The 21,919-nt window shown below is 38.0% G+C and overlaps 1 protein-coding gene across 4 annotated transcripts in view; it reads right to left on the reverse strand.

Annotated features, from left to right (window-relative positions):
* Positions 1 to 20,126: 20,126 nt before the first annotated feature.
* Positions 20,127 to 21,919, reverse strand: part of LOC111153353 (HECT and RLD domain containing E3 ubiquitin protein ligase 3) — a 120,739-nt gene continuing 118,946 nt past the window's right edge. For all 4 annotated transcript variants that reach the window (XM_022512340.1, XM_022512366.1, XM_022512358.1 and 1 more), the window contains one exon: positions 20,127 to 21,852. In XM_022512340.1, the coding sequence (XP_022368048.1) occupies positions 21,644 to 21,852 (209 nt within the window). In that variant the 3' untranslated portion in view covers positions 20,127 to 21,643. The remainder of the gene's footprint in view (positions 21,853 to 21,919) is intronic.

Consider the following 21,919-nt stretch of genomic DNA (forward strand, 5'->3'; position numbering starts at 1 on the left):
CAGTTGAGACCAAGGTGAGAATGCCAGATTCTTGTGAAGGAACAGAATAACCTTTGAACTGATTCTAGGACATTCTGTCCTGAAATTTCTGTCTCAGGGTGTATTTTTAAACAACTAAAACTGAAGCGTACTCTCAGGAGGAGTGCTGTTCCGAACAGGGCATGCTCTTAACCAGCACAGTAAACGTCATCAAGCTTGGGGTCCCCCACTCTCTCATCACCCCACACAGGGGCAGACTGAAGGTGCCCCTGCTTGGCGGTCCATCAGGCTGTGGATTCAAATGATTTTACTGTCTTGTTGAGTGAAGCCCTGTCCCCCATTACCTCAGAAATTCAGAAACTCCAAACAATGTGCCAGTGATTTGAACTTGAGAGTCCTTGAGCCTGCGGCACAAACATCTGAGCTGAGAACACCCAGGCACGAAAGGTCAGGAGACCCATTTTTAACAAGAAGCCTTTGGCAGTGGTAGGTTGGTCCTGCTGGAAACATGAGCCAACACCTAGTTGGCATTTACTGTTCACCTTCACCCTCAATAACTCTGGCCTTTTACGACATCATGGAGAATGGAGTTATTTCCGAATCTGATCTTGGGCTTGCCTTCTCTCCTAATCCTAGAGAAGAGGTGACCATGACAGACCAATCTGGTTTAATGTTTGCCATCATCTGAGTGTGTGTGTGTGTGTGTAATTCTTATTTAAATTTCTCAGTTCAACACCCATGGGAGCTGAATCAGTAATTACCAGAGAGCATGTATCCAACTCCCTTGGGATTAGGCCCAGGAAAATCAGCTTTTAAAAGATCTAAAGACCATGTGATTATACACCCTGCCAAGCATCCAGCCACTCTTGGAAGAAAAAAAGAAAAAAGAAAAATGCTGACATCTGAACTAATTTTCTCCATGCTACACATAACTCAGGAGTACACACTCCATTACTTTTGGAAGGACACAAAGTGCCAAAGCCTAGATCAGTCTATCAGTAGGAGAACCTGTTATTAACACAGGTCCAAAGAGTCTGCCCACAATCGGGTAAACACTGCCTCCAGCACCTATTCTGTTGCATATGCTGGTTTCTCACTGCATGGGTAAAGAACATTCCAGAAACCTAAACCCACACCTGACTGAGGGTGGGCAAGCAGCCCTACCTGATTTGAGCCAGGCTGGATTAGCACCCGAAAGCAGAGAGTTATGGTCAGAGACCAGCATTTCCCATGTCTTCACAGAACTCTGCTCTATGAGGTTAACTAATCGTTTTTGACCAAAACGGTTTTGGTTAGAAAGACATGGTGGTAGCTTCTATGTCACTTCTAACTGGAGAACTCCCTTGATGAGATCCACAAGAGAATTTTCACCTTTTCTGAAGACATCAGAACCTGTTCTTCCTTGCCACAAGCTCCTCTACTTTGTGAGATCCTGATCCCCAAGATAAGGCTGTAAGCAAAGCCCACCAATGGCTCCTATCAATGCTCCACAAAGGCATCTCTTAAAAATGGAGATATTCCCAAACCAGAAGACTCCTAACTCAAGCAACCTTGTATACTGACAAAGTTAAGGTTATCAAAGACAACGTGGCCATCATGTTCCCAGATCTTTTAGAGACCTAACAACTGGCTTCAAATCTGCTTGGTTCCATTTTTTTAAAAATATTTTTTATGTATTTATTTGACAGAGAGAGAGATAACAAGTAGGCAGAGAGGTAGGCAGAGAGAGAGGGGAAGCAGGCTCCCTGCCAAGCAGAGAGCCCGATGCGGGGCTTGATCCCAGGACCCTGGGATCATAACCTGAGCCGAAGGCAGAGGCCTTAACCTACTGAGCCACCCAGGTGCCCCTGCTTGGTTCCATTTTTAAGAGCCAAAGAAAACTGGAGACATCCAATGCTTGCATTTCTTTTCAAGAGGACATGATGAAATTATGCAGGTTAGCTTCGATTTTACTTTACTTTTTCTCTTATGCTTGACTCAAAACATAAAATATTCTGTTCATTGAATTTCACCTCAAATCTATTTTGGTATTCTGTCATATGCCCTCTCTATGTTCCACTTTTACCTCTATTGTCTGGCCATTTATGATTTGCCTATTTTTTCCCTTATTATTCCAGTTTTATTGGGATGTGATTGACATATAATGTTTTATAAGTTTAAGGTATACAACATGTTGATTTGATATACTTATAAAATAGTTCCCACCATAACTTTAATGCATGCATCATGTCACATAATTATTTCTCTTTTATAGTTTGAACATTTAAGCTCTATGCTCTTAGCAACTTTCAGGTATATAATACAGTATTATTATATAATACACCATGCTGTTCATTATAACTAGAAGTATGTACCCTTTGGCCAACATCTCTCCATTTCCTCTACCCACCCCACGCCACCCCCAGTCCTTGGTAACCACCATTCTACTCTCTGTTTCTATGGGCTTGGCTTTTTAAAATTAGTATCATTAGTTAATTTATAGTTAGAGAGCATGTTCATGAAAGGGGAAGGGCAGAAGGAGAGAGAAAAGCACCAGCAAGCTCCACACCCAACATGGAGCCCATTGCAGTGCTTGATCCCATGACACTGAAATTATGCCCAAGCAGAAATCAAGAGTTAGAGGCTCAACCAACTAAGCCACCCAAGGTATCCCAAACTTGGCTTTTTAGATTTAACATACAAGTGATACCATGTAGCATTTGTCTTTATCTGACTTATTTCACTTAGCATAATACTGACAAGTTTCTTTCATGTTGTTGAAGTGGCTGGATTTCCTTCTTTTTCATAGCTGAATAACCCATTGCATCTATATACCACAGCTTCTTTATCCATTTACCCATTGAAAGATACTTAGGTTGTTTCCAGATCTTGACTATTATAAATAATGCTAGAATGAACATGGAAGTTTAAATATCTCTTCCTGTTTTTATTTCCTTTGGGTATATACTCTGAAGTGGGATTGCTGATTTGTGTCATAGGTCTATTTTTTAATTCTTTGTGGAACCACCATATTGTTTTCCATAATACCAATTTACATTCCCACCAACAGAGCACATGTTTCCCATGTTTCCTCCAGATTCTCACCAATATTTCTCTTATCTTTTTGATGATAACCTTCCTAACAGGTATGAAATGTTACCTCCTTGGGGTTTTTATTTGGATTTCCCTGATATTTAAGTGCTGGCAGCCATGTTTTTATGTATCTGTGGCCTTTTGTATGTCTTATTTGAAAATGTCTATTCAGTTCCTCTGCCCATTTTTTAATTAGATTGTTTGGTATTTTTGTGCCTGAGTTATAGGAGTTCTTTCTGTATTTTGAATATTAATACCTTCTCAGACATATGATTTGCAAATATTTTCTCCCATTCTGTAGGTTGCCTATTTTGTTGGTGGTTTCCTTTGCTGTCCAGAAGCTTTTTAGTTTGATATAATCACTTACTAATTTTTACTTTTGTTGCTAGACTTTTGGTGTCATATTCAAAAATTATTGCCAAGACCAATGTCAAGGAGTTTTTTCCCTATGTTTTCTTCTAGGGGGTCTTACAATTTCAAGTCTTAGGTTTAAGTCTTTAAGCTATATAGAGTTAATTTTTATGAGTGGTGTAAGATAGGGGTCCAATTTCATTCTTCTGCATGTGGTCATCCAGTTTTCCCAACATCATTTATTAGAGACTTCTTCTCACTGAGTATTCTTGGCTCCCTGTCAAACATTAGTAGACTGTATATGCAAAGGTTTACTTCTGGACTCTTGTTTATGTTCCATTGGTCTATGTGTGTGTGTTTTATGCCAGTACCATACTGTGTTAATTACTATAGCTTTTTAGTATAGTTTAGAACAGGAAGTGTGATGCCTCCAAATCATTCTTCTTTATCAAGATTCCTTTTACTATTCTGGGTCTTTGGTGGTTCCACTCAAATTTTAGGGTTGTTTTTCTATTTCTGGGGGAAATGTCATTGGACTTTTGATAGGGATTGCATTGAATCTATAGATGGCTTGGGTAGTATGGACATTTTAACATATTAACTCTCCTGATGAACATAGAATATTTTTCCATTTCTTTGCATCTTTTTAAATTTTTCTCATCACAGTTTTGTGGTTTCAGTGTACAGTATAGAGATCTTTCACTCCTTTTATTCCTAAGTATGATTTTGATGCCATTATAATTGAGATTGTTTCTTTTTCAGATATTTCACTGTTAGTATATGAAACAACTGATTTATATTTGTTGATTTTGTATCTTATAACTTCATCTATCGATTAGTTCTAACTTTTTTTGGTAGCATCATTGGAATATTCTATCTATAAGATCATATCATCTGTAAAGAAAGGTAATTTTATTTACTTCCAATTTAGGTGTCTTTTATTCCTTTTCCCTCCATAACTGCTCTGGCCAGTACTATGTTGAAAGGGACCAATGAGAGTGGACACCCTTGATCTGTTCCTGATCTTAGAAGAAAAAGCTTTCAATCTCTAAACCTTTCAACATTGCATGTAATGCTAGCTGTAGGCATATCATATATGGTCTATATTATGTTGAGGTGTGTTCCTTCTAGTCCCAACTTGTTGACAGTCCCTATCATGAATTATCTTGTATTATTATATTCTTTTCTTGTATCGAGATGATCATATTATTTTTATCTTTCATTCTGTTAATTTGATGTATCACATTTATTGGTGGGCATATATTAAACCATCCTTGCATTCCAGGGATGGATCCTCTTGATCATGGTGTATGATCATTTTAATATGCTATTAAATTTGGTGTGCTAACATTTTCTTGAGAATTTTTGCATCTATATTCACCATAGATATTGGTCTATAGTTTACTTTCCTTGTAGTGTCCTTACCTGGCTTTGGATATAGGGTAATGCTAGCCTCAAAAAGTGAGTTTGGGAGTGTTCCCTCCTCTTCCATTTTTTTGGAAGAACTTGAGAAATATTGGCATTAATTTTTTTTTAAGTGTTTGGTAGAATTCATGAGTGAAACCATCTGGTCTTGGGCTTTTCTCATTGGGAGGCTTTTGACTACTGATTCAATCTCCTTCCTTGTTAATGGTCCGTTCAGATCTTCTATTTCTTCATGAGTCATTCTTTGTAGGTTTTATGTTTCTAAGAATTTATGAATTTCTTCTAGGTTATCCAATTTGCTGTATAATTGTTCATAATAGTCTCTTATGATCCTTTGTACTTTTGTGGTATCACTTGTAATGTCTCCTCTGTCATTTACATAGTTATTTGAGTCTTCTCTCTCTCTCTCTTTTCTTTTTTTAGTCTAGCTAGTCATTTGTCAATTTTATCTTTCAAAAACCCAGCTCTTAATTTCATTGATCTTTTCTATAGTTTTCCTGGTTTCTAATGCATTTATTTCTACTCTGACCTTTGTTATTTACTTCCTTCTGCTAACTTTGGGCTTACTTTATTCCTTTTCTACTTTCTTGAGGTGTAAAATTAGATTGTTAGAGATCCTTCCTTTATCTTTTATTTTAAGATTTTTTTAAATATTTTATTTATTTATTTATTTATTTAAGAGAGAGAGAGAGAGAGCACAAGCTGAGGGGAAAGGCAGAGGGAGAAGCAGGCTCCCTGCTGAGAAGAAAGCCCAACACAGGGCTCAATCTCAGGATCCTGGGATCATGACCTGAGCTGAAGGGAGGCATTTAACCAGCTGAGCCTCCCAGGTAATAAACCCCAAGACTTATTTATTTTAGAGAGAATGAGAGAGAGAGGAAGAGCACATGGGGGGCGGGTGCATAGCACATGGAGAGGGAGAAAGAGAATCCCAAGCAGGTTCCACATGCCCAGGTTAGAGGCTCGATCTCAAGCTCAACCCTGAGATCATGACCTGGCCCAAAATCAAGAGTCAAATGCTTAACTGACAGCCACCCAGATGCTCCTTGCGTTTTCTTAATGTAGATATTTATTGCTGTAAACTTTTCTTAAAACCACTTTTGCTGCATTCCATAGATTTTGGTATGTTGTGTTCCCATTGTTGTTTGATTCAGGTCTTTTTGAATTTCCCTCTTGATTTCTTCTTTAATTCATTGTTCAGGAGTACACTGTTTAATTTCCACATATTTAAAAATATTCCAGCTTTCTACCTGTTACTGATTTCTAGTTTCAAACCATTGTGTTGGAAAAGATACTTGGTATGATTTCATTCTTTTTAAACTTTAAACTTACTAAGACTTCTTTTGTGATCTGTCATGTGATCTTTCTTGGAGAATGTTCTGTATGCATTTGAGAAGAATGTGAATTTTGTTGTTGGAAAGAATGTTCTGTATATATGGGCCCATTTAGTCTAAAGTACATTTCAAGTCCAATTTTTCTTGATTTTCTGTCAAAATGATCTATCCGATTGTTAAAAGTGGAATATTGAAGTCCTCTACCGTCATTATACTGTTTTCTATTTCTCCCTTTAGATCTATTAGTATCTTCTCAATATATTCAGGTGCTCTGATGTTAGATGCATATATAATTATGATTGTTAGATTTTCTTGGTGAATTGACCTCTTTGTCATTGTACAACGATCTTCTTTGATTCTTGTTAATATTTTTGGCATAAAATCTATTTTGGTTGATATAAGTATAGCTACTCCTGCTCTTTCATTTTTCACTGGTGTTAATATCTTTTTCCATCCCTTCACTCTGAGCCTATGTTTGTCCTTAAAGTTGAAGTGAGTTTCTTGTAAGCAGCACTTGTTTGGGTCTTGTTTTTGTTTGTTTCCTTGTATGCTTGTTTTTTCATCCATCTAGCCACTCTATGTCTTTTGAGAATTCAGTACATTTCCAGGTAAGAACTTACTAAAGCAATCTTACTGTTTTCTGGCTGTTTTGAATTCCCCCTTTTTCTGACTTGCTACCTTCCTTTGTAAATTGATGACTTTTTCATAGTGGTATGCTTTCATTCCCTTTATCTTTTGTGAAGCTACTGATGGTTCTTACTCTATGGTTACTGTGAGAAATTTTAGAATTTATGTTAGAATAAATAAATAAATAAATAAATCTGGCCTAATCTCTTCATTTGTGAATGGGGACCCCAAGGCCCAGACATTTAAAATGACTTGACTATTTCCATTCAAAATTAAACATGGCAGGCTTTTTTGTCCCTTGAACTTAGCACTTATGTAAGCTATTGAATATTTGTTGAACATATTAATAGAAAGCTCCTGTTCTCTTTACCACCTTCAAGCCATTTATTAGGTCTGGTAAAACAATACAATGTAATTGATTTTAAAAACTTATTGAACATACTTTTGCTGCATTTCACACACTTTTGATATATATAAGTGGGTTAATAGCATCATTTGTTAAATTAACAAGTCTCATATATATTTTTAAAATATTTATTTATTTGGCAGAGGGAGAGAGCACAAGCAGGGGGAGGGGCAGACAGAGGAAGAAGCAGGCTTCCCACTGAGAAAGGAACCTGACACAGGACTTGATCCCAGGACCCTGGGATCATGACCTGAACTGAAGGCAAACCTCAACCAACTGAGCCACCCAGTTGTCCCTCAAGTATAATGTTTTTAAAAAGATTTTATTTTGACTTATTTTATAAGATTTTATTTATTTTGACTTATTTGTTATGACTTTATAGTTGGAAATTTGAACCTCTTGATCCCCTTCATCAATTTCACCCATTGCCCCAACCCTTTCCCCTTGGAAAACACCAGTTTTTTGGCCTGTATTTATGATTCTGTTTGTTTTTGTTTGTTTATTTGTTTTTTTAGATTTCACATATAACTTAAATCATATGGTGTTTATCTTATTTCACTTACCATAATACTCTCGAGAGCAAGAGAAAGAGAGAGCAGGGGGAAGGGCAGAGGGAGAGGGAGAATGAGAATCTCAAGCAGACTCCACACTTAGAGTGGAGCCTAGTGTGGGGCTCAACCTCACAACCCAGAGACCACAACTTGAGTAGAAATCAAGAGTCAGACACTCAACTGACTAAACAACCCAGGTGCCCCTAACAAGTCTCAGGTTTATCTTTAATTTCTCCTTTTCCTTTCAAGCTCCCATGCCTGTACTTCTCTCTCTCTTATTTTTTCTTTCCTTTTTATTTTCTTTTTCTTTGTTTTGTTGACTGTTTCCTTTGCTGTACAGAAGCTTTTGATCTTGATGAAGTCCCAAAAGTTCATTTTTGCTTTTGTTTCCTTTGCCTTTGGAGACATGTCTTGAAAGAAGTTGCTGTGGCCAGTGTCAAAGAGGTTACTGCCTATGTTGTCCTCTAGGATTTTGATAGATTCCTGCCTTACATTGAGGTCTTTTATCCATTTCGAGTTTATCTTTGGGTATGGTGTAAAAGAATGGTCACGTTTCATTCTTCTATATATAGCTGTCCAATTTTCCTAGCACCATTTATTGAAGAGACTGTCTTTTTTCCACTGTATATTTTTGCCTGCTTTGTTGAAGATTATTTGACCATAGAGTTGTGGGTCTATATCTGGGCTCTCTACTCTGTTCCACTGGTCTATGTATCTGTTTTTGTGCCAGTGCACAAAAACTGTTTTGGTGATCACAGTTTTGTAGTAAAGCTTGAAATCAGACAACATGATGCCCCCAGTTTTGTTTTTCTTTTTCAACATTTCCTTAGCAATTTGGGGTCTCTTCTGGTTCCATACAAATTTTAGGATTTTTTTGTTCCAGCACTTTGAAAAATGCCAGTGGAATTTTGATCAAGATGGCATTGAAAGTATACATTGCTCTAGGCAGTATAGACATTTTAACAATGTTTATTCTTCTGATCCATAGCATGGAATGCTTTTCCATCTTGTTGTGTCTTCAACTTCTTTCATGAATGTTCTGTAGTTCCTCAAGTACAGATCCTTTACCTTTTTGTTTGGTTTATTCCCAAGTATCTTGTGGTTATTGGTGCTATAGTAAATGGAATCAATTCTCTAATTTCCCTTTCCATATTTTCATTGTTCGTGTATAAGAAAGCAACTGATTTCTGTACATTGTACAAAATACATTTCCTATTTTGTATCCTGTTACATTACTGAATTGCTGTATGAGTTCTAGTAGTTTGGGGGTGTAGTCTTTTGGGTTTTCCATATAAAGTATCATGTCATCTGCAAAAAGAGAGAGTTTGACTTCTTCTTTGCCAATTTGAATACCTTTTATTTCTTTGTGTTGTCTGATTGCTGTTGCTAGGACTTCTAGTACTATGTTGAACAACAGTGGCAAGAGTGGGCATCCTTGTCGTGTTCCTTTTCTCAAAGAGAAGGCTGCCAGCTTTTCCCCATTGAGAATGCTATTTGCTGTGGGTTTTTCATAGATAGATTTTATGATAGAGGAATATTCCCCCTATCCCTATACTTTGAAGTGTTTTAATCAGGAATGGATGCTGTATCTTGTCAAATGCTTTTCCTGAATCAACTGAAAGGACCATGTGGTTCTTCTCTCTTCGTTTATTGATTTGTTCTATCACATTGATTGATTTGCGAATGTTGAACCACTCTTGCCTCCCAAGGATTAAGCCCACCTGGTCATGGTGGATAGTCTTTTTAATGTACGGTTGGATCCTATTAGCTAGGATCTTGTTGAGAATCTTAGCATCCATATTCGTCAGGGATATTGGTCTGAAATTCTCCTTTTTGGTGGGGTCTCTGCCTGGTTTGGGAATTAGTGTAATGCTGGCTTCATACAAAGAGTCTGGAAGTTTTCCTTCTGTTCCTATTTTTTGAAATAGCTTCAAGAGAATAGGTATTATTTCTTCTTTGAATGTTTGGTAGAATTCCCCAGAGAATCCATCAGGTCCTGGGCTCTTGTTTTTTGGGAGGTTTTTAATCACTGTTTCAGTCTCATTACTAGATATTGGTCTATTCGTGTTGTCAATTTCTTCCTGTTTCAGTCTCTGAAGTTTATAGGTTTTCAGGAATGCATTCATTTATTCTAGGTTCTTAACTTATTGGCATATAACTGTTGATAATAATTTCTGTTCCTTGGTGTTTGTCATGATCTCTCCCCTTTCTTTCATAATTTTATTAATTTGGGTCCTCTCTCTTTTCTTTTGGATTAGGTTGGCCAGTGGTTTATCGATCTTATTGATTCTTTCAAAAAACCACCTTCTAGTTTTGTTGATATGTTCTACTGTGTATCTAGTTTCTATCTCATTGATCTCTGTTCTGATCTTGATTATTTCCTTCTTGTGCGTGGGGTTGGCTTAATTTGTTCTTGGTTTTCCAGTTCTTTAAGGTGTAAAGAGAGCTGGTATATTCTGGATTTTTCAATTTTTTGAGTGAAGCTTGGATGGCTATATATTTCCCTCTTAGGACTGCCTTTGCCATATCCAATGGGTTTTGGACTGGTGTGTCTTCATTCTCATTGTTTTCCATGAATTGTTTAAGTTCTTCTTTGACCTCCTGGTTGATACAAACATTCTTAAGCAGGGTGGTCTTTAGCTTCCAAGTGTTTGAATTCCTTCCAAACTTTTTCTTGTGATTGAGTTCCAGTTTCAAAGCATTGTGGTCTGAGGTATACCGGGAATAATCTCAATCTTTTGGTATCAGTTGAGCCCTGATTTGTGACTCCAGTGTGTGGTCTATTCTGGAGAAAGTTCCATATGAGCTTCAGAAGAATGAGTGTTCTGTTGTTTTAGGGTAGAATGTTCTGTATATATCTATAATGTCCATCTGGCCCAATGTGTCATTCAAAGCTCTTGTTTATTTATTGATTTTCTGCTTGGATGATCTATTACCAAGAGTTATGTGTTTAGATCCCCTACTATTAATGTATTCACATCAGTATGACTTTTTATTTTGATTAACAGTAGGCTTATGTAGTTGGCTGCTCCCATACTGGGGGCATAAATATTTACAATTGTAAGATCTTCTTGGTGGATGGACCCTTTAAGAATGATGTAGTGTCCTTCTTTATCTCTCACTACAGTCTTTAGTTTAAAATCTAATTTATCTGAAATGAGAATCGCTATCCCAGCTTTCTTTTGAGGCCCATTGGCATGAAAGATGCTTCTCCATCACTTCACTTTCAGTCTGGATGTATCTTTAGGTTCCAAATTGGTCTCTTGTAGACAGCATATGGATGGGTACTGTCGTTTTATCCAATCTGCAACCCTGTGCCATTTTATGGGAGCATTTAGGCCATTCACGTTGTGAGTGTTTATTGAAAGATACATTTTTAGGACATCATGTTGCCTGTGAAGTTCTTGTTTCTATAGATCATCTCTGTAAATTTCTGGTCTGTGTCACTCTTGGGTTCTTTCTTCTTTTATAGAACCCCCCTTAATATTTCTTGTAGTGCTGGCTTGGTGGTCACATACTCTTTTAAACCTTGCCGGTCTTGGAAGCTCTTTATCTCTCCATCCATTTTGAATGTCAGCCTTGCTGGATAAAGTATTCTTGTCTGCATGTTCTTCTCAGTTAGTGTCCTGAATATGTCTTGCCAGCCCTTTCTGGCTTGCCAGGTTTCTGTGAACAGGTCTGACATTATTCTGATGGACCTTCCTCTGTAAGTAAGGAATCTCTTCTCCCAGCTGCCGTCAGATGCTCTTGTCTAAAATTATGATTCATGTGTTTCACAATTAAGTGCCTTGAGGTCTTTCTAGATTCATTGATCTTGGTGGGTGTTCTTTCTGCCTCTAGGACATGAAAGCTGGTTCCATTCCCCATATTAGGAAAATTTTCATCCAGTATTTGTTCAACTGTATCTTCTAGTCTTCTTTTTCCACCCCCTCAGGGATCCAAATAATTCTGATGTTGGAACATTTCATGGCATCATTTATTTCCCTAATTTTGTTTTCATGGCTTCTAAGCTGTGTGTTCCATGTCTTCTCCTGATTCTTTTTCTCTATCAGTTTGTCCTCTAGATCACTAATTCTATCTTCTGTCTCAGTTACCCTAGCTGTTAGAATATATGTTTTATTGCATGCATTTACCATCTCTAACCCTACAATGTAATCACAATATTATTGAACATATGCCTATGCAGTACTTGTCATCATTGTGACTTACTCTATAATTGGGAATTTGAACTTCTTGATCCCTTCAACAATTTCATCCATTGCTCCAAACCCCTCCCCTCTGGCAAGCACCAGTTTTTTTCTCTGTATTTATGATACTACTTGTTTTGGGTGGATTTTTTTAAATTTATTTTGTTTTTTTAAATGTCATATATCACTGAAATCATATGGTGTTTATCTTATTTCAGTTAGCATAATACCCTCTAGTTCCATCCATGATTTTGCAAATAGCAAGATCTTATTCTTTTTTTATATCTGATTAATATTCCATACACATACACACAAACACACCCCACATCTTCTTTATCCATCCACCTATCCGTGGACACTTAGGTTGCTTCTCTAACCTAACTATTGTAGATAATGATGGAGTAAACATGGGAGGGGGGCATATATCTATTCGAATTGGCGATTTCATTTTCTTTGGGTAAATACCCAGTAGTGGAATTACTGGATCATATGGTATTTCTATTTATTATTTTTTGAGGAACCTCCATACTGTCTCCCACAGTGGTTGTACCAATTTATATTTCCACCAACAGTGCACAAGGGTTCTCTTTTCTCCACATCCTCACCAACACTATTTTTTGTCTTTTTGATACTAACCATTCTGACAGATGTAAAGTCATATTTCTTTATGGTTTTGGTTTGTATTCCCTGATGATTAATGATAATGAGCATCTTTTCATTTGTCTGTTAGTCATATATGTCTTTTTGTAGAAAATGTCTATTTAGGTCCTCTACCCATTTTTCAATTTGATCAATCTTTTTTTTCTTTTACTTTTTGTGTTGAGTTATATTAATATTGGGCATTAACTCCTTATCAGATATATCATTTGCAAATATCCTTTTTTTTTAAGATTTTGTTTATTTACTTGACAGAGAGAGAGAGAGAGAGAGCATGCACAATTAGGTTGAGTGGCAGGTAGAGGGAGAGGAAGAAGCAGGCTCTCCACTGAGCAGGGAATCCAATGCAGGGCTCGATCCCTGGGACCATAACCTTGAGCTGAAGGGAGCTGCTTAACTGACTGAGCCACCCAGACTCCCCTGCAAATATCTTCTTTTATTCAGTAGGCTGCTCTTTCATTTTCTTCATGGTTCCTTCCCTGTGTAGAAGCTTTTTATTGTGGTATAGTCCTGATAGTTTTATTTTTGCTTTTCTCTCCCTTGCCTGAGGAGTCATATCTAGAAAAATGTTGCTAAGGCTGATGTGTAAGAGATTACTGCCCATGTTTTCTTTTAGTTTTCTGGTTTCATGTCTCACATTTAGGTCTTTAATTCATTTTATGTTTGTATATAAGAGAGTAGTCCAGTTTCACTCCTTTGCATGTAGCTGTCCAGTTTTCCCAACACCATTTATTTAAGAGATGGCCTTTCTCCATTATATATTCTTGCATCCTTTTTTATAGATTGACCATGTAAGTATGTTTTTTTTTTTTAAACTGTCATAACAAACTCACTGGATCTCTAGAAAATAACCAAAGATTTACAACAACCTAGTAAACGCTGAATCAAGAAAACAGCAACTTAAAAATGGTAGAGGAGCTTTGCGGAATTTTACTTGCCCTGGATTCATCCACTTCCCATGCTCAGTGATGGTCTTAAAGATGACAGCCTAAATTTCCAGTGTAGAACCTGATCCTTGGCTTCAGAGGGCACAGTGATCTTGTTCTCAACGAGTTGTGTTTAATTTTTGAATATAATTGATACACAGTGTTAACATTAGTTTCAGGTGTACAACATAGTGATTCAATTTTTCTACATCATGCTATATAAGTGTGGGTTTATTTCTGGGATCATTATTCTGCTCCATTATTTGTCTATTTTTGTAACAGTGTCATGCTGTTTTGATTGTAACATTTGTAGTGTATCTTAAAATCTGGGATTGTGATACCTCCAGCTTTGTTCTTTCTTAAGGTTGCTTTGACTATTTGGGGTCTTTTGTGGTTTCATATATTAATTCATTCTAACAATTCATTTGTCTACTTCTGTGAAAAGTACTATTGGTGTTTGGGTAGGGATTGCATAGAATCTGTAGATCACTTTGGGGTAATATGGATATTTTAACAATATTATCCCAATCCATGAGCATGGTATATCTTTCAATTTGTTTGTGTCATCTTTAATTTCAATGTTTTATAGTTTTCAGTATACAAGTCTTTCATCTCTGGTTAAATTTATTCTTAGGTATTTTATTTTTCTGGTGCAACTGTAAGTGAGATTGTTACCTTAATTTCTCTTTCTGCTACTTGGTTATTAAGTATATAGAAACAGCAACATATTCTAGTATATTAATTTGATATCATACAAGTTTACTGAATTCATTTATTCTAGCAGATTTTTGACAGAGTATTTAGTGTTTTCTATTGAGTGTGATGTTAACTGTGGGCTTGTCATATATGGCTTTATTATGTTCCCTTCAAACACAAATTCTCTTTGTAGAGAGTTTTTATCATAAATGGATGTTGAATTTTGTCAAATGCTTTTTCTGCATCTACTGAGATATTTTTATCCTTCATTTTGTTAATGTGATGTATCATGTTGATTGATTTGCAGATATTGAACCATCCTTGCATCCCTGAACAAATCCCATTTGTTCATGGTGAGTGATCCTTTTAATATATTGTTGAATGCAGTTTGATAAAATTTTGATTTTTTAAAAAGTTTTATTTATTTATTTGACAGAGAGAGAGAGACAGCGAAAGAGGGAACACAGCAGAGGGAGTGGGAGAGGGAGAAGCAGGCTTCCTGTGGAGCAGGGAGCCCGATGCTGGACCCAATCCCAGGACTCTGGGACCATGACCCAAGCCAAAGGCAGACGCTTAATGACTGAGCCACCCAGATGCCCCAAATTTTTATTTTTTTTACAGCTATGTTCACAAAGTAGGTTTTTGTTTGTTTTGCTGTGTCTTTAGTTTTGGTGTCAGGGTAATGCTGGCCTTTTAGAATAAATTTGGAAGCTTTCCTTCCTCTCTTATTTTTTGAACTAATTTGAGAAGAATAGGTATTAGCTCTTCTCCAAATGTTTGGTAGAATTCACTTGTAGAGAAATCTGGTCCTGGACTTTCTGTTGTTTTTTGATTACTAATTCAATTTCATTACTAGTAGGTGATCTGTTCAGATTTTCTATTTCTTCTTGATTCAGTTTTGGAAAATTGTGTGTTTCTAGGAATTCATCCATTTCTTCTTGGTTGTCCAATTTTTGGTATATAATTTTTCATATTGGTCCCTTACAATCCTTTGTATTTCTGTGGGGTCAGTATAACTTCCCACTCATTTCTGATTTTATTCAAGTCCTCTTTTTCTTAATGGGTCCAGCTAAAGGTTTATCAATTTTATCTTTCCAAAGAACTAGCTCTTGATTTCACTGATCTTTCTTCTTTCTTTCTTTCTCCATTTTTCTTTTTCTTTTTCTTTTTCTTTCTTTCTTTTTCTTTTCTTTTTTTTTTTTTTTCTTTTCTTTTTTTTTTTTTTTTTTTTTGGTCCCTATTTCATTTATTTTTCCTTTCACCTTTATTATTTCCTTCTTCCTACTAATTTTGGGCTTTGTTATTTTTCTTTCTTTTTGTGTAAAGTTGATTTGAGAGTTTCCTTGTTTCTTGAGATTTGAGATAGACCTGTACAACTGTAAACTTCCCTCTGAAAACTGTTTTCACTGTGTCCCAAAGATTTTGGACTATTTTGTTTTCATTTTCATTTGTTTCCATGTATTCTTTTTTAACTTCCTCTCTCTCTCCACCCTTTGGTTGTTTGGTAGCCTGTTGTTCAGCTTCCACATATTTGTAGGTTTTTTCTAGTTTTTTTTTTTTTTTTTTCCCTACTCGTAACTGATTTCTACTTTAATATTGTTGTGGTCAGAAAAGATCTTTGATATGATTTCAGTATTCTTAAATTTATTGAGATTGGTTTTGTCGCCTAACAACTGATCTATCCTGGAGAATGTTCCATGTGCACTTGAAAAGAATGTGTATTCTGCTGCTTTGGGATGGAATGTCCTATATTTCTTTTAACTTCATTTAGTCTAATATGTCATTCAAAGCCACTACTTCTTTATTGATTTTCTGTCTGGATGATCTATCTATTCATGTAAATCAGGTGTTAAAGTCCCCTATTATTATTGTATCACTGACAATTTCTTCCTTTATGTCTGTTAATATTTGCTTTACATATTTAGGGGCTCTGATGTTAAGTGCATAGATATCCATAACTGTTTTATATTCTCTCTTTGGATTGATCCATTTATCATTATGTAATGCTCTTCTTTGTTTCTTGTGAGTCTTTGTTGTTGTTTTTTGGTTTTTGGTTTTTTTTTTAAAGATTTTATTTATTTGACAGAGATCACAAGTAGGCAGAGAGGCAGGCAGAGAGAGAGGGGGAAACGGGCTCCCTGCTGTGAGCAGACAGCCCGATGCGGGGCTGGATCCCAGGACCCTGGGATCATGATCTGAGCTGAAGGCAGAGGCTTTAATCCACTGAGCCACCCAGGCGCCCCGTGAGTCTTTGTTTTAAAGTCTTTTTTTTTTTTTCTGATATAAATATGTCTTCACCTCCGTTTGCCTGGAATATCTTTTTCCATCCCTTTACTTTTAGTCTGTATGTGTCATTAAGTCTGAAACAAGGCCTTTGTAGGCAGCATATAGATGGGTCTTGTTTTTTATAAATCCCATTCAGTTACCCTACGTCTTTTGATTGGAGCATTTAGGCCATGTAATTATTGGTAGGTATGTAATTATTGCCATTTTATTAATTGTTTTCTCATTATTTTTGTAGTTTTTCTCTGCTCCTTCTCTTCCTTGTAATTGATGCCTCTCTTTAGTATTACACTTGGATTCCTTTCTCTTTATTTTTTGGTATATCTATTAGAGTTTGCCGGTATATTATTACCATGAGGTTCATAGAAAACCTCCTACATATACAGCAGTCTATATTAAGCTATCTTAAGTTGATGGTCACTTAAGTTTAAACAAATACTCAACTAGATTTTTACTACTTACATCCACACTTTATTTATAGGTCGTATTTTACATCTTTTTGTTTTGTGAGTCCCTAATTTCTTTTTTTTTTTTTTTTTTTTTTTTTTTTCCACAGAGAGAGATCACAAATAGATAAAGGGGGGGGGAGGGAGGGAGAGAGGGGGAAGCAGGCTCCCTGCCAAGCAGAGAGCCCGATGCGGGACTCGATCCCAGGACCCTGAGATCATGACCTGAGCCGAAGGCAGCAGCTTAACCCACTGAGCCACCCAGGCGCCCATGAGTCCCTAATTTCTTAAATGTCATTGATTTTACTACTTTTGTCTTTTAACCTTAACATTAGCTTTTTAAGTGATTGACTATAGTACCTATACTGCATGTTTGCTTTTACTCATAATTTTTTTGTTTTCACAGTTTTCTTCTAATTATGACCTTTTCTTTTTTACTTAAAGACTCCCTAGAACATTTCTAGTAATACTGGTTTAGTGGTGATGAACTCCTTTATCTGATGTAGGCCTGAGAAACTCCTTTTCCCTTCTTCAATTCTGACGAGAATGATCATCTTGTCATGTAGAATATTCTTGGTTGTAGTTTCTTCCTTTCAGCCCTTTCAATATATCACGCCACTTGCTTCTAGCTTGCAGTTTCCACTGAAAATAGCTGATAAACTCATGGGGTTTCCCTCGTACATAACTAGTTGTTTCTCTCGCTGCTTTAAAGAGTGTGTATTTAATTTTTGACATTTTTTTTTTTTTAAGATTTTATTTGACAGAGATCACAAGTAGGCAGAGAGGCAGGCAGAGAAAGAGGGGGACGCAGGCTCCCTGCTGAGCAGAGAGCCCGATGTGGGGCTCAATTCCAGGACCCTGAGATCATGATCTGAGCTGAAGGCAGAGGCTTAACCCACTGAGCCACCCAGGTGCCCCAATCTTTGACACTAATTAGAGTGTATCTTGGTGTGGATTTCCTTGGGTTCATCTTATTTGGGGTTCTCTGTGTTTCCTGGATGTATTTCCTTCCCAAGATGAGAGAAGTTTTCAGCTATTACTCAAGTAAGCTTTTTGCCTCCTTCTCTCTCCCCAATCCCCCTTCTCTTTCTGGGGATTCTATAATGTTCAGGTTGGTACACTTCAAACTATCATAGAGATCCGTTAACCCGTCCACTTTTGTTTTCTTTTTGATGTTCAGTTTGCATGCTTTCCATTACCCTTTCAGATTGCTGATCCATTCTTTGCATCCTCCATTCTATTGTTGATTCCCTCTGGTATATTTTTCACTTCAGTTATTATATTCTTCAATGATGATTGGTTCTCTTGTATAATTTCCATCTCTTTGTTGAAAGTCCACTCATCCATTCTTCTCTGAAGTCCAATAGCCATTGTTATGCCCATTACTTTGAACACTATCAGGTAGGTTGCTTATCTCTGTTTTATTTTTTTTTCTGAGGGTTTGTATTGTTTTTTCATTTGGAGCATATTCCTGTCTCATCTTGTTTGACTTTCTGTATTTCTATAAATTAGGCAGAACAGCAGCTTTTCCAAGACTTGAAGGAATGGCCTTGCATATGGTCAGCCCATGCCTGTTTACTTTGGTTAGCTGGCTAGAACTATAGCAGGTACAGGCTGGGGGCTCTAAGGCACTCAGCACTGGGGTAGTCCTGGTGGGATGGCTACAGCTGAAGTGGTCACAGGTGGGGAGGTGGGGGGTGGGGGAGGTTCTCAGGGCACTCTGCACAGGACACAACCAGAGCCAGAGTGGGTGAAGACTTGTGCAAAGGGCTCCCAGGGTACTCCACTTTGGGAGTACCTAGCTGTGATAACCAGAGCTGGGGTGTGCCAGGCTGGGAGATCTTGGCGGCACTCCTTCCCCAGGGGTTCTGGCAAAACAACTTGAGCCAAACAGGTTCAGTCTCAGGGTGTTCTGGGATGCTTTGCACCATGGTGAGAGAGGTGTAGCTACGGTGGGTGACATTCAGGGGTGTCCCAGCATATGCTGTACTGGGGCCACCTTGTGCAGGCTCCTTTAGGGGATGGCCCAGATCCTGCTTCCATCTGCACTATCAAGGTGGAGGAGAGATGTAATGTGGTACTCACCTGCCTCTCAGACCCCAGAGTGCATTCTGCAGCTCCCTCACTGGTAGAGCTCTAAGGCTGGTTCCTTTATATTCTAGTTGCTCTTGAAACCATGTTTTATTTTTTTTTCTGTGGCCCCAGAGTGGCTAGGGCTGATGTAGTCTAGGGATCCAGGGCTTGCTGAGGGCAGTGTGGTGGCTAGGGCACCCAGACTCTGCTCCTTTCTGTGCTATCAAGGTGGAGGGGGAACATAAACAGTGGCACTGCCTAGCTTCTCCAGCATCCCATTGTTTGGTGGACGGTTAGTTCCTTTATATTCTCGTTGCCCTTTTAAGCCACAGTTTTTCTGTCTCCCAGGACAGAAAAATCTGCTCATAGTCCCTTAGTAGTCTCCTCCCTCCCCATTGCAGTTCACAGTATTAGAATTGGGGGTTCTTGTTACCGTGTCTCCTGTCATTGTCTACGTGGTCCCTCCAACCCCTGTTGTGCAGGATTTGTTCCGTCAGCCCTCAGTTGTTTTTCAGAAGGAATTGCTATACAGATTGGCATAGACTTGTGTCCATGGAGGAAGAGAGATGAGGGTCTTCCTGTGCTATCATTTTGGATCCTCTTGCAATGCACTCTTCTACTGCTACATCTCTCACTGCTCTCAGAATGGGAAGGACTAATTCCTTCAAATGGACCTCCATCCAGTTTTCTTCTTAAACCAGTCTTAAGTCCTATCACTGCCTCCCACCCCCACCCCAAAGTTCTGAACATTTTGACAAATCCTGCGTGGCTACCAACTCAAGTTCCATTGCTTAGCCTGGTTCCTCAGCCCCAAAGCTACCTTCTTCCCCCTCCCCCAGTCTAATTTACCATTATTCTATTTCCCCTGATGCTCTCCAAATTGTTCCTGTCCTTCTCTAAATCCTTCCCCTCCACGTGAAATGCCTTTTCACCTATCACAACTTTCAGAAATCCCATCCACCCTTCAGGCTACCCTGACCCTGCTCCCTTCTCCATTTCCCTAGTGCTTGGTCTTACTTTCTTATGACTGGAACCAAATTTGACCTTTTATTATTTGAGTAGATAATTCTTCTACTGAAAGCAAGCTACCCATTCTGCAAATACAATAAGAAATAAGTTAAAACACCAAATTTATTGCATAATATTGAACTATATGCACACACATAGAAAATAAACATTTCATATAACTGTATATCTTTTTTTAATCTTGTATTATAAAGACTGAAAAAACTACCAATTTCGCAATTGAAATAAGTTTTAAAAACAAAAAAAAAAAAAAAGCAAAAATCTACATCCTTCATTGAGATCTAATGCTGTATCACGGTTCATAAATACTTCATTTTATATAAATAAGTCTTTCCTCTAGTGACTAGGAATTTAAAATTAGGCTGACATGGATTCTTTGATCATGTAGAATTTTCTTATCCCATGATGAAGTAGGTTGAGCATGTCGTTATTTTTGATATATATATTTGCTCTAAACACAATCCCCCCCTGAAATCCCACTGTAAACAAACGTTTCAAATGCAATAAACAAAAGTCCCATAGTAAAGAATGTCCTTAAGTGTTAGCAATTAGGGAAAAGGAAAAAAAAATAGAAATTTTGCAATTTAAATAGAAATTAAAAAAATAGACTGCATGCATCCACTAAAAGGACAGGAAGGGAGCATTAAGTCAGGAAACAATGGGATGAAGTGAGTAAGAGAGAAAGGGAAGGAGAGGAAGGAAAGAGAAAGAGGCAGAGGGCATAATTTGACAGGGAAAGAGAACAAGAAATTTATTAATTCTACTTTCCTTGGAGAAGATACTCTTAAAAAAAGTAATGCAACTTGCTCCAAAAGCCAGATAACTGAAGGAGTAGGGGTCTATCACCTCACCTTATTGTCGAAGGGACTTGGCTGAACAACAAAACAAAATTCAGCTCAGCTACAATGCTGAGCTGCTCTGCACATCTCTAAGCAGGTCCAGGAATAGGCAGAGCCAGGTAGAGGCTGCTAGTCCCTCAACAACTTCTTTTTAAAGCAAGATCTGTTCATAAAGGCTCCCATGAATTCTCAAAAGAGTTCAGCCAAAATAATGAAATAAGGGACCCAGATTCAGCTTGCGGGACTTGGGACTTTCTGAAGTAGTCCTTGCCTCCTTAGTCCTTAGAGCAGGGCTGCAACAAGACAGGAGCATGTCCAAGTCTGCAGAGAGAGGAGCTGTTCTTCTGCACGTGCAGTTGAGAAAGTGTGCATCAGTCAAAATCATTCTTGCAGAGGAATGAGAGGGACAGGAAGCACTGTGAGGTAACAGCAGGGCTAGAGAGACATTTGGGAAATGAGAGGTTAAAAACCCACTGCCATTTTTTCCAGCAGAGTGCAACATATTCACAAGTGCAAGGAACACTACTAGGTAATTTGGCTTAAAAACAAAAATGCCAATTTTCCACCCCCATCCCCAACCCCTGATTTTTCAGAAAGGTTGCTTCCTGTTCACAAGCCCAGAAACACATCAACCAGGTTCAGGATTCAAAAGTCCCAACCCATTCAGACAATAAAAAAATAGAACTCCCTTCCCCATGGTTTTCTGTATGGGTCTCCATGTGGACACTGAGGAAGGGAGGGATATCTGGGGCACACTGTGGAGCCTCAAGCCAAACTAAACCCTTCATAGTTGTCAAGGGCCTGGGTCAGCCGTGCTCTCAGGATCTCTTTGCTACTGTATTTGGGGAGATCAAGAAGGTTGTAGCAAGTGTGGGCCACGGGCAGGTACTCCTCGCCGCTGGCTGTGGACTGGATGACAATCTGCAGGCTCGCCATGCCGTAGATGGGAATGCGATCGCTGCCGGTCAGGAACACTGAGGAGAAAGGGAAAGGGCATTACCAGCTACGCAGCCCAGGAGCTGCTCTCTGCAGCCCCGCACA

The sequence above is a fragment of the Enhydra lutris genome, unplaced genomic scaffold, assembly GCF_002288905.1.
Source record: "Enhydra lutris kenyoni isolate GAN:26980312 unplaced genomic scaffold, ASM228890v2 scaffoldscaffold3, whole genome shotgun sequence".
In the NCBI taxonomy this organism is placed as follows: domain Eukaryota; kingdom Metazoa; phylum Chordata; class Mammalia; order Carnivora; family Mustelidae; genus Enhydra; species Enhydra lutris.